General features: G+C 35.0%; 1 protein-coding gene across 3 annotated transcripts; it reads right to left on the bottom strand.

Moving 5' to 3' along the window:
* Positions 1–5,024: 5,024 nt before the first annotated feature.
* On the bottom strand, positions 5,025–12,296 carry LOC112743588 (uncharacterized). Of its 3 annotated transcripts, none has more exons than XM_025792867.3 (8): positions 11,765–12,296; positions 10,655–10,748; positions 10,519–10,569; positions 10,250–10,423; positions 7,581–7,760; positions 7,245–7,364; positions 5,980–6,113; positions 5,025–5,340 (listed from the first exon to the last, which is right to left on the bottom strand). In XM_025792867.3, exons 1-8 carry the CDS (start codon positions 11,908–11,910, stop codon positions 5,265–5,267), a joined length of 975 nt encoding a protein of 324 aa, XP_025648652.1. In that variant the 5' UTR covers positions 11,911–12,296; the 3' UTR covers positions 5,025–5,264. The 3 variants fall into 3 exon arrangements, with proteins under 3 accessions (XP_025648652.1, XP_072073367.1, XP_072073369.1); XM_072217266.1 differs by having other exon boundaries at positions 7,245–7,313; positions 11,765–12,272; XM_072217268.1 differs by having other exon boundaries at positions 10,655–10,734; positions 11,838–12,220.
* Between the last annotated feature and the right edge of the window lie 1,701 nt (positions 12,297–13,997).

Below are 13,997 nucleotides of genomic sequence, written 5' to 3'. Positions count from 1 at the left end.
TATTTCAATTCCTTTACAGCTTAAAAGTCACTTAAATTATATGAAAACCAACATGTTCCAAGCTTAGGTTCATTACTTCTAAGCTAAACAAATTTGGTTTTACATCCTTCGTCAAACATCAAACACAAATCAAGCATGTAACATTAAAATTCATTTTTTAACTCACGAACCAAGTTTGTCACCAAAACAGCATTGACAGTCTAACTTCCACTCTATTTTTAAATAAACAAACAAACTTAGAATCACACAAACTTTATGTTCACGCGTCCGTCTTGGACTAAGATTTATAACAAGCTAAAATCATAATTTTCAAATTATTCTAACTTCAGTAATAAGGGAAAAATCGTGATTGCATTATAGCTTTAAAAATCAGAAAAACATCAGTAGTGTACAATTTTCAAAATTTCATATAAAATCCATATTAAATCCAATAACTCTCAAATTTAATATGGTTCAAATAGACTTATCTAGGTTTATTTTTCAATTAGTTCTAGCTCCATACCATTTTTAATGAGGAAGTTATCTAGCTTGGAATTTGGGTAATCTTTTGCAAGATTCTGCAGACAGACCCTCTTCCAAGTTCCATAAATCACTCATTAAAATTAGGACAGCCCTGAAATTTAATCCACACATACTAGACATACCCAGCTCTCACTTCCAATTGGTTGCAACTTATTATCCTTCCAGGTAATCAATTAATTGGTTTATTATTAATCTCAATTAATCCTTGGCAATGGCACCAAAAACTTGATGGACTTTTTTCAAACTTAGCAAGTGCACCAAATCGTATAAAGTAATACCACAGTGAGTAGGTTATTATTTTCATGAGGATTAATAGACTAAGAAAGCAGTGATTAACTGATTAATCTAGTTAGACAATTGAGAATTAGGTTTTAAGGTATTCAGTATCAAAAACAGAGAATTAAATGAAAGCTATTTGAAAATGGTTAAGAAAGTAATATGAATAAAAGTGCTAAGGTTTCCGAGATGTTTAAACTTCAGGACAAATGCTTTTCACTATGTACTTTGATTATGCAAAGATGTATCCATAGTAAATCATAGTTAATCAAACCACAATCCTTTGGTAGTTCAATTTCTCTTAACTTAACAAAGTGTCCATTCCTTGATCAATTGATTATGATAAGAGATGAGACACGTTTAATGATTCAAAATCACACAATTCCTAAGAAATAAACCGAGTTAATTTTATGTCACTTATAAAACCAATTTTAAAACTCAAAGAATTAGGAGAAGAGGTTTTTAAGCTTAATTCCAATAACCAACTTTTCCAAGGTGATAATGTAATTCAATTCAGATTTGAATTATTTTTCCATACATTCAAATTTTTGTGATGAAGAACGAAAACTTGTTTCTTAAGAAAATATCAATGCATTAATCAAAAGTAAAAAAGCTATAACATTAATCAATTAGAATCAACAGAGCTTCTAACCTTAACTGAGGAGATTAGTGACTCATAGTGCTTGAAAAACAAAAACTATCAATTGGAACGGCTGCCAGAAGAGAGTTCACATGTATATCTCTCACTCCTTGAAATGCTAACCCTAAACTTAAAATTCAAAATTAAAACTCAATCAAATAAAACAGAATCAGATCTAATCTAATTAATGCTTCTCATATAGTTTTTCCTCTCAAGTGAAGCAATAAAGGAAGAGATGACACCAAGTCACATTGGCAAGAATAAATATTATATGTCGAAATGAAATTAACCCTAAACCGTAACTTCTAACGTTTCTAAATCTCGTAATTTGCATTACCTATTACTTCTATTTCATCTATAATAATTCATTAATGTTCTTAAATACATGAACTATTAGTGTTAAGTTGCCTATACTTAATACCATGAGGTATCCAATGGTAGACTAACAACATTAATTAACAAACAGTCATGCCTATAAAACTTAAACTATTGTCACTAGGACAAGTCACAAGGCATGACAAACACTGAGAGTATGCAGTAAAGCATAGTCATTCCACTTCTAAGGCTCTACAGGAAAGATTGCTCTGATACCATAATGTAATGTCCCTTCCAACAAAATACCTTACTTAAGTCATGGTATTTCTACTAAAAAAAACATTACGTAACCTTTTCTAATAATAATTACTTAACACTGAGCCTTTATGTCGATATCACATTCTAATTTTAAGAAATTCCATAAAATTTTGTCTTTATTTATTAAAATTATATATCAAAGATCTCCAAGTAATAATAATCACATAAATACTAATAATAATAAATGTTATACAAGTGAAATCAAATGAAACTCATATACAACACCTACCCCTCTATATAAAATGGAATCTTATGCAACAACAATGAGGAGACTCTATGAAAGCAACTTGATTTCATATACAAGTTTCATTATTCGTCTGTAGCTTCATACTGAGTCCTCAAACCTGTGACACTGAAAGGGATGAAAATTTTGGAGTGAGAACTAATCACAAGTTCTCAATAGAGGTTGACAATGTTATGAAGTAAATAATAAAACGCAAATAGTTAATTTAGTCCAACAATATTTACCTTCATTAATTCCATAAAACTCTTTAAAGTTACATTAGCGGCCTCTTCCTTCCCCTCTTTGCCACATCTCTTCCTCTCTCATTCGATCTCTCTCGCTTGCTCTCTTGAACTCCCTCCCCTGTTTTCTTCCTTTTCTTCATGTGTGTATTGCGTCTATGTGGTGGGTGTTTGCTCTTGAAGGAGTGGTGATAAAAGAGTGAACATGGCCTAGTAAATGATAAACAAGTATGGGGTACGTATATATAAGTGATTGGTCAGCGGGTAACGTGTTAGATAATAATGGTACATATAAAATAAGAAATTTAGGATTAAAGTTAAAATAAAATATATACAACTAACTTAGAAATTTTACAAAATATTCAAGATACAAGAATAACTTAAGATTTAAATATAATACTGTAGAAATTACTTTCGAAACATATATAATTTTATTTGTAATATATCAATGAGATTAAATAATTATTTTTAATTTAAATTATAAAATAAACATATTGATCACATTTTATAAGGTACAATTTGAACCCAAATTATCAATAACCTAAATTAAATCATATAACTTTTTATTATTTTTCCATCACCGATCCACCGGAATTAAAATTTCAATTATACTAAATAACCAATTATAATAAAATTATACAATATTGTTAATTAACTTAACTCCAAATATTCATAAAACTAATTTAATTACCCTTAATAGATTAATTTTTGAAAATAAAGTGTTCGAATTAATAAAATAAGTCATAACTTATTCATAATAGAAATTATCTAAATTAAACGATATAATTCTTCTTTATTTTTCAATTAATGAAATTATGTGAAATATTTAATTATAATAAAATTATCTTAAAATCATAATTGATATAAAATCAACTTATCTTATAACTAATTTAATTATTTTTAATAAAATAATTTTTAAAAATATAAAGTTAAAAGTTAGTGAAACAAACTATAATTTATTCGTCACCAAAAAAAAAACTATAATTTATTCATATTTAGATTTTAAAAAATATAGAATGTTATACAAAAAGGTTATATATGTTTCAATCATGAACATGAAAAACATTGTTTATTTAATTGTAATTTTTTGCCTTTTTTAGATGGATGTATTTGCAGTCCCTGTTTTTCCACCATGTGGGCAGATTTATAAGAATGGAAAAGCAGAGGTTTCTCGAATGGACTAGGATTTGGTCGATAAACGGGACTTGGAGACCTTGTATAAAGAATTGGGATACAAAGATTACATTGCCAGATTTGAAGCTGGGTTGCACCGTATTGAAGGAGATGCTGAGATTAACGACCTGCTCAATAACAAGCTTCAAAATAAGGGATCTGTTGAATTTTACATTTTCTTTGAGCATACTATGGAGGAGAATGATGGAGCAGGGATTGATGTAGAGGAAGTTGGTGATCTTGAGGAGTGTCAATGATGAGGGATACGAGAGTGCCAATGATCAATTGTACAAACCTCCACCAAAGGGTGTTGAAGATGAAGATTACAAGCATGAGGATAGCGATCAGAATAGATGATAATTGTGTTAAAGTAAATTCAGGTTCATCCAATTAGATAGCTAATCATGTAAAAAACTTGTGGTGTCACATATACATTGCAGTAACACTTGGAGGCAAAAACGGTGCTTTATCTCCTTTCCTTCCCACTGACACATGCACCGCACCAAGCTGAGCAATCTGTCGCCCCTCCTCTTCGCCGACTAAAATTAGCCTTCGTTGCTGCTCATGTTTTCCAATCATTCATCTGTCTGCCATGCAATTAGGGTTAGGTTTAGAGATTTCATTATCATTTCATACGAAATCAACAATGTTTCTCTCCTTCCATAAGCGCTTACGTTTTGTTTAGTGAGCTCATCAAAACGATGTCATTTAACAGCGCTCAGTAAGGACTAACGGTATCCGACAAATGCCAACTCCAGGGACTAATTTGGTACTTTTGATTGCTTAGTAACTAATTTGTCTGATGCGAAATTTTTCATTGACTAAATAGTAAACTGACTCTACTCAAAAAATAAAAAAAAAAAAAAAAAACTGCATTCACTATCTAATTCAATTTGAACGAATTAATATTTGAAGTGAACCTCTAATCCAATCCATATCCATTCGCACAAAAGACGTTGCAATTCCTGACAAAGAAAAAGACAATGCAGCCCCTAACCATGATTGCAGGTGGGTAATTAAGTATCAGGTTGTTCTTGTAAGATAGGCTAGGTAATGACACAAGGTGCATGTGAAATTGGTTAGACTCAGTAGTCCCTGATCACCAAATAAGTACGATGTTGTTCAATATAAAGTCAAAAGAAAGCAATTAAATCAACTTTGCTGTAACAGGCTAACAGCCAACTACCATATTCATATCTCAACGACAAAGATACACATCAAACTTTCATAATAAGCAGTTTTCTAGACTCAACCACAGACGTGTCCTATCTAGAATGAAACAAACTAAAAGGCCAAAGTCCAGAGAACACCAATATAGATGAATATCAATCATGCAATTAATAACTTGCACAGAACTAACGCAAGTACGCAACCCTTTTGAAGGTTTGGATAAAATAAATTAAAAATAAATCAAAATCGAAAGAGATGCATTTGTCACATTACAAGAAAACAAAACATGGCCAATAAACCTAGTCCTCCATATTTTGTTGGATACGAAAACTTTCCTATGAGCCTATCATTTATATCCAAGGAAATATAAGCCAAAACACTAGTTTTAAGAGCTGGGAAGATTTTCCTTGAATAACCGCGGAAGAATTTCATGAGCACCTATGTCCAAACCATCCGGATCCCTGAGAAATAAATAGCTAACACAAATTAGATTTTTCAATTTAAAAGGTTATATTATATAACCAAAAGCAAACTTTCAGGGCGCACTGCAAAGTTCCCATACTAATAATTCTAAGAAGAAATTAGATGAATAGAACCAGCCTAGCAAGTTCCCTGATCAAGTACGTGTTTGGATTCTTCGAAAAGGCAATAGACAAAATTTAGGTAATAAATCTTTAAGCATAACGCTATGATGAAAGCGAAACCAATTTATGTTATTTATCAGGAATCACTTGGAAGATTCTCAATGAGAAGGTTCCACAATTATTCAACATTTTTTACCAATACAGTTACCATTCAAAAAATAGGTACATTGGATGATCTTCCTTCTACAAGATTTGAAAAGTTAATTGATACTTCTCTACTTCATGCACATTGAAAGGTTAACAAAATTTATACTTCCTTTGGAGATGTAAGAAAGTAAATGGACTAGAAGGGGGAAAATCTCCAGAAGGGGTAAAAAATTTCAAATTTCGTTTTCTTTGGTACATAAATATTTTAATAGCTAATTAGCAAATGCTCCAGAAAATTGAATGCATATAGTGAATGAAGGTTAAAATACATTCCATCATTTGCATGTAAGAGAGTGGAGGAAGAGAAACCTGCACAACGTCTGTCCCTTTTCATTGGAACTTGGAATAAACCAGAGCTTTCGTAGAGAAGGTGTCTCAAATTGAACAAAGAAGCCATCATTTTGCGCATGTTTCCACTTCCTTGATCCTTGGCCTTTCCAGACCTGCTCACATAGTGACACATAATGTCATTAGCGGATTGACCATATTCAGACCCCATTATTCTAATTGAAAAGAAATCAATCATAATCACAAAAATTAATCAAACAAATTGAACTCAGTTTGAGATGATTTGAAGAGGAATATTGGCCACATGAATTCCCTAAATGCTCAAAATAATATAATAAGATGGCAGTGACATGAATGCACCCCAGGCCACTAGTAAAAGGTCCGCATAGTCCGGGATTTTATCCGGACCTTGAACTTGAAAGACCACAAGCGTTTTCTTTTCTGTTTTTCCTTTTCCGTTTATTTTAATGACATTTAAGGGAAACATTCATTAAGTTGAAACAAGTTGATTACATTCTCTAATGACCAGATTTTTTATATCTCTTGGACGCACTTCCAACTAAATAAAACAAACATGAAAACAAGCTAAGAGGGCCTATTTGGTTGGCTCCTCTCGTTGTATGACTAAATCGAAGAATGAAGTCTGCTTGCTATCTCTTTGCAATCAATCACCAATAACACTTGCCAAAATGTTACGACTATCTGGTGTTGTGTTTTCATTCATTGAATTGAAAAATTATTCATAGCATGCTAGGAATATGAACATGACTAAGGTCCAGCGCAAACACATCCAATAAAGAGGCACCTGTATACTAAGGAAAACTAGCAAAAGCATTTTAAAAGAAAATTTTGATGTAAATATCCTTTCCGAAAACTTAATTTTTAACAGAACATGATGGCATAGTTTAGTCTATGTAACTGGCCCCACTAAGAACGAAAGGATATCCACTCTGTAGTTGCATTAATTGCACACTCAGCAATTTAAGCACTTAGATTGGAAGAATCAAATGAGAAGAAAGATGAGGAAGGAAAGGCAAGCATAAACTTAGTCCACAACCAAAATACTTTTTGTCTCAACCAACACGAGCAGTTTAAAGTTGGCCACATGCCCAAATAAATTATTTCCCTGAGATACCATTTCTATCTCAAATGTGATCTCCCTAAAAAGTAGGATATTTGATTCCAATAAAATTTTCCAATTAACAACAATTTATTAGCGTGTTACTTTTTCTGCCAAAGATAATTCATCCCCACCACATTTAGCGCCTTACTAAATCAAAATTTACCTGTGGATAAGCAATGATGCTTTTAGGAGTCACTAAGCAGGCTGCTTTGGAGAAAGACTCCTCAGCATACTGTCTAAGATACAAAAAGCAATTGCCATGAGTATGTGGTGATTCAAATGCCTGGCAAGTCACGTAAGACAAGAGTGAGATTAAAATCCTGAATATCATACTGAGAAGTTTATTAATTTCCTTTTAATGATCACTTGCCAATAAAAAGTGTATGCATCACATTAAGCCTATAGTCTATGAAAGAATACAACCAATAAATGAAAGCGAACCACCACAAAACCAAGTCAATCCAAAATAGAAACTCAATAAGATTCATAAAGATATAACCTTGTCAATATTCACAATTGGGGCATATTTATCCGTCTGTGTCTTTTCCTTATCAAGAAGAAAGTAAACTCTAGCATCCAGTTTAGAGGTCTCATGCCATGATTTTACAGCAGTTTCCATGGTCTCAACAAGGAATGTAAACATGTCCTTCCAGCACTCTTCAGATCCATATTTTCCAGACTGCATGGGAAATATCTCAATTCTCATTTGGGGAATTTAAAATTATGCAGATGTGTATGGGAAATAAATTTAACCACGTTATAAATATCAATATAATGGAATCAATATTAAAGCAAACAATACAGAACATCTCAGAAGAGAGAAGAAAAACTACCGATCAATAGAGTAAATGTGAGAATTAGAATTCTCATTGGAATTGAAATTATTAACTTTTGTTTGTTCCAAAACATGGAAAAGAATTCAATTCTTGAATGAATTCTGTTTCTTAGCTTTCCACACAAGCTCTAAAACTTTCAAGTGGAATTAATAGCTATGTCTACACATAAAACTAGAGCATAAAAAGGATGAAGAAAGTGAAGTTTTAGCCATGGAAGAAGATAATATGGACAGGTGGAAGAGTTACTTTAGCTAGGTCTCAATGAAGGACAAAGACTCTCAATGGCTAAACGCTAGGGAAAGGGACCTAAAGTTATACCCTATAGTTTCTGGAATTTAGTGAGGAGGATGGATAAGCAGTGGAACACTGATGTATTGGATTGTCTAAGAGAAACATAGAGATTGGGTTGCACCAACGGTCAACATCTAGTCTCTATCTTTTAGGTTGAACTTAGATGTGCATATTGAACGTATCCAGGAATGAGCGCCAAGGTGCATACCTGTTGTATATGATATCATGATATGCTCATTCTTAGAAAAGCAAGAGAGAAATTAAATTGGAAATTAGTGCTGTAGAAAAATATTTGAAGCACCTACTTTTTGTTAAAAGAGAAGTAAAATGGAGTATACAATATACAAGTTTAGCAAATGGTGCACTAATTCTATCTTAGAGATGAAAATTTGAAGACCGTAACAAACACAAATCAAACAGCTTAACTATCTTGAGTCTATCTACAAAATGATGAGGACATAACATAGAGAATTCAAGGTTGGCCTTTGAAATGGAGGAGTACTTTGGGTTTGTTTGTTATAGAAAATACCGTTCAATGTCAAGGAAAAATTTTAAAGCAGATCTACGATGTTGCGTGGGATTCAATTTCTGACACTAAAAAGCCAAAAGGTGAAATTCTTGCAGGGTAAGAATGTTATGTTGGATAAGTAGCAGTGTTTTTAAATTGTGACCATGGCAGCACCATGGCGGTGTTTAGGCTAACCGCCATCTTAAGTGTGTGGTGTTGTGGAAATGGCATTGGACAAATGATGGCCAGATCGGCGGTGGCGCCGTTGTGGTCCAATACAGATATGGTGGAGATGGCATGTCTTATTGGAATTTCTTTTAAATTAGAGGGTCTTTTGGTCATTTTAATACCCCTAAGCCTAACATTTGTAAGACAAACTCCTCTCTACTCTCTGTTGTTCACTCCCCTCCTCCTCCATTGCTTGACTAAGACAAAGAATTGGGATGCTGACAGCATCACCACCAACAGCATTGTCACCGTTCTGCAGAGGAAGTCCACGATGACAAAGCAATAGAACGTGACAGAGTCACAGAACATTGACAATGATGGCACCATGGCCTGCAGAGGAACACAACAATGTCGAACGTTGTTCCTGAATCTGCTTCTCTATGGTGCTTCCTTTTTCTCTTTATATTTTGACCCTCAAGATTTTGTTTATCCATTCTAAACCCTTTTCTCTATTCTAAGCCCTCTATCATTTTTTCTGTTCTAAACACTCAAATTACTTCTGCAGCAGCTTAGCTATATTAATATTTTGTCAATTTGATATTAGTTTTAATCTTTAATATTGATTATTATAACATGGATAAATAGTTTTACATTATGATAATAAAGTATTAGTAGTTAGTGGTTTAGATATTATTTTTATCTTCTAGTAGTTTTATTTATATTTTCTAGATTATTTTAGTATTTATTTGCATACAGTTTATATATCTTTTTAATGTATCCGACATTTGCCAAAATAGTATCAGCTATAACCTCATGCCGGTATTTTACGCTTCCACCATGAGTAGCCATCAGCCATCAAAAACTATGATTAGTAGACGCATTAAATAAGATGCATTTAAAAAATAATGCAACATAGAAAGATGGGGTGGCATCTATGCCTAGTGAGGCAAGCTTGGTATTTTGTGGTTTCAAGGAATTTTGTTAATACTTTTCAGTGTTATTATGGTGTTTCAATCTTCAGGCTGTTTACAGATTTTAGCAATCTTGGATTACTTGGTTTGGCTATCAGACTGGGTTAAACTTAGCTACACTCATATTCTTAAGCTTGAATTAACAATAGAAGCTGGTCCAAAAGATCAGTTTTTTCCTCTTCAGTGCATTTGACATTTGTCTCATTATCTTCTCTCCTCTTCCCACCTGCCCCCTAAACCCCAACCTTAAAAACAAAACAGATGTTCCTTTTTCATTGTCCTTCCCTCATACCTTTTCTAAATCATATAAATTGATTAATGTAATAGACACACTAACAAACCACAGGACAATTGAAAACTCATACTAATAGTACAAGATTACATGGATACTAACCAATTCAGGTTTCAATGCTTGTAAATGTTTGGCCATGTCGACATTAGATCTCATGTTCTCCACTTCTTGAGCTCGCTTACCTTCCCTTACTAGTTGGTTTATCCTCTTTATCTTTTTTGTTACTTCTTGACTTTGCGGGTTATACTGCAAAGCTATCTCAAAGGCAGCCAATGCCTACAAATATGTAAAGAAGCAAAAGCATTAGTAACAACCAAAAAAAAATGGTTTGGTTTATGAAATGGTAAGGGAAAAGGCAATCATAAGCTTACATCATCATATCGCTTCATGGCTTCTAATATACTCCCCTTCCTGAAATATCCCTGCATGTAGCATAGCTCGCAAACTTGTTACAATTTTACAAGGGTCAGACACTCTTAACATTAAGAAGATTAGCTAAAAGTTTACCTTTTCCCATTCTGGTTTTAATTTTATTGTCATCTCAGCATCATCAAGAGCTTTGTTGAGCTTATCCAATTGCAGCAATGCTGCAGCACGATTACTGGCAGACAATGTAAGACAACACATCGGACACAATATTTATGCATTAAGTTTGACATAAAATAATAAGAAAGAAGAGAACAGTATCTTCTACATATAGTCATATACACTTATAGAATGGCATATATTAGTAATTATCCCGAGCTATGTGCAATCTAGCAATAGGTATGAGCTGAAGCTAAAATTCGTTGTTTGCGCCGCTAAAGCACATCCAAACATCTAATGAAGGTCAAGCAAGAAAAAGGATATTGGAGACTAGACCCATATTTTATGTCCCCATTTCAGGATGTACAGAAAAAGTCTTGCAACCTTTACAACCAAAAGAGTCTCTGTATGTACTATCTGGATTTCTGACATACTAACAACCAAAAATGGGTCAACATCACTAGTCACACAACTGAGATGCACAGGGCAATGACTTAACCAACACAAAGGTCTCGCCTAACAGCTGCCAAAAGTGGAATTCAGAAACTCAGGTCACAAACTAACAGAATAACTTCAACCAAAAGTTCATAACTTACAACAATCGAAGAAACACAACTAACATAAGGGGAAGCCCTGTGCACAAGCATCTGCATTAACACAGGGTCAGGGAAGAGCCACACCCAAAGGGTGTAACATACGGGATACAGCCCAAAATTACATTGGGTGCTTCCACTGGATTGAACCCGTGACCTGAAGGGCTCACGCAGAGACATCTCAACAGTTACTATAAGGCTCCCATTCAGAAACACAACTAACAAAAAACACTAAATTAAATACAGAAAGAGAAGACGGAGAGAGAGAGAGAAAAAGGGCGGGGGGGGGGGGGGGAGCAAAACAGAAACTCACTTCCTATTCAGTTTTCATTTCTCAGAACAAGGGCACAGAGGAAACCAGAATATTTCATCACAATGCAAAGGCAGAATTTGAAATCCCAACGATTGAAATAAAAAGTAAACAAATAAAAAAGGCATCATTTTGAGAAATTAAGTAACAAAAAGTAGAGACTAGTAATAAGAGAAGGGAGGGGAGGACCTATAAAGAGTAGGGCTTGAAGGGTCCTGCTTAATGGCTTGAGTGTAGAGTGCGGCAGCTTTGAGGTACTTGCCTGACTTGAAGAACTCGTTGCCCTGATCCTTCAGAGACATCTCCGAACTCGATCCGCCTTCTCTTTCCGCCATTAGTGGATGGATGAACCCTTTCAACCTTTTTCACTCACTCACGCACTGTCTGCTGCCCCCAATGCTTTGCGATTTTCCTTCCTTTTTCTCCTTTCCCTTTTCAAATTTTTTTCTCTTATTTTTCCCACCTACTTTTAACTCAAAATCAAAATTGCAATCCAGACTGCAAACATCGCTATGGGGTTTTACTAAGATGTTTGTTCCTTCCAGTTCCAGCCACCTCCTCTTGGTTCTTTTTTGGTGTATATATAGTAGCAAGAATTCTTTTTTTTTTTTTTCTTTTTAGGTACACGATGACAAGATCTGTCTTAAGACTCTTAGATGATGCTAATTCGATTTAGGGTTTAAAGTTTGGGAGCCACTCACATAGCATAATGATTAAATCTAGTTTAATATGGCCGGTTTTTTACCAAAATCAACGATCCGGATCGGTTTATATAAACTGAACCGGATCATGCTTAAATTTGTTTTTTTATTCGAAAATCCAATTCCTTTTTTTTTTGTCCTTCTCTCATTTTTATTATGCTTGAGTTCTCATTTCTCTCATTGGGATTTGGTTAGGTGGTTCTGACACTCAAGTTCTTTCTTGCTCTCATCTCCAATCTCTTTTACTGTCTCTGGTCTCGTACTCAAGTTCGTCGTTACTCTCTGGGTCGTCAGTCGCCACCATTTCGAATTCAGTCATGCTTGTCATCGTGGGCGACAGAAGCAGTAGATCCCAGAACTGGTCATCATTGTTGCTTCCTCACCTTCTATGTAATTTTTTTTCTTTTTTGAATTTCTTTGTTTTTCGAAGAACTGAGACTTTGATATTTCTATGTTTTCATAAGGACATTGATATTTTTTGCGGTGTTCAAAGCATAGGTCTCTCTAATTTTCTTATAATCAGTCTATAGTCAATACATTATCAAAGTCATATTTTTTACTATATGGTTTTTTTAAGATATGTTACTTGTTCGTCTGCTCGAACGTCAGGTGGGTCGGGTTGAACTGGTACTGCAGCAAAGCCTTGAAGGGGTTAGGGCCTGGGCGCGAAATGGGATGATGGTTGAATTCCGGAAGAGGTCGCTTGCCTGGATCAATGGAGCGACGATGTGGTGGGGCCACCTGCAAGGACTCCGATGCTCAAGTCAGTATACGTATAAAAGGCGGCGATTTAGGGTTAGAATAGGTGATGTACTTCTGGGGAAGGGTAGGTCCCTCCCCCTTTATAGTTCGTACTTGGGTAGGCCCCATATGGCCAGGCCCACCTGCCAGGAAGCTTCTGCTAGCTATCCAGGTTCCACGTGGAGGAGGAGGTGACGTGCGGGTCACCTCCTGGCTCAGGTCGATTGACCCATCGAGTCGACTATTCATGCCTGGACCCAGGCCGCTGGTGGGTTAGGCCGGAACAGTGCCCCCAACGTGCAAGCTATGGGCATAGAAGCTCGTAGTTGGCGCATTTAATCTACTTGCTTCTGCCTCGATCAAGCTCTCCTGGGGTCAGGAGTCCGTGATGGAGTCCATGCCCCAATGCACGAGTTTTCCTCTTCTGTTACAGGAAGCGTCGCCTTGATTCCTGTGTCGAGCATTAAATGCTCATTATGGCTTATTTGAAATTTAGGGGAAAAGCCTATTTTGTTCCTGACTTTTTGCGCTTCCCACTGACAGTTACTATTCCGCATTCCCCCCTTTCGCTCCTTATTTCTTCATTCACTATATTCACTGATTCCGTCATTCTCTTCTTTCTTGATTCAATTGGCGCAAGGCCTTCCTGCTGCATTTCCCTGGGGTTCATTTCTCTTCTTTCCTCAATTTTCTGGTAAGTTTCAATTAGCTTCATCTTTTTATGAACGATTATTGTTCTGCTTTTATTTTTTCCATCACCGCTGCATTCCTTTTTCATTGTTAATGGTTGCTCTTCTTTGGGTTGAGCATGCCATTGTTAGGTAGATTACAGGGGGTTCCATTAGGAAAATTGATTTTTACCTCTAATTGATCACAGATTAGTGTACAATAGAGACGTAGCAGAACGTAGCAATAATCTTCGTCTCCTCTGATTTTCTGACCTCAGCTCCTGAGTTTAACTTTAAGTGGTGCCCTCACTG

The sequence above is a fragment of the Arachis hypogaea genome, chromosome 2 (genome assembly GCF_003086295.3).
Source record: "Arachis hypogaea cultivar Tifrunner chromosome 2, arahy.Tifrunner.gnm2.J5K5, whole genome shotgun sequence".
Classification (NCBI taxonomy): domain Eukaryota; kingdom Viridiplantae; phylum Streptophyta; class Magnoliopsida; order Fabales; family Fabaceae; genus Arachis; species Arachis hypogaea.
The sequence above is the reverse complement of the archived record's forward strand: the minus strand, read 5'-3'. Positions and strand labels throughout refer to the sequence as shown.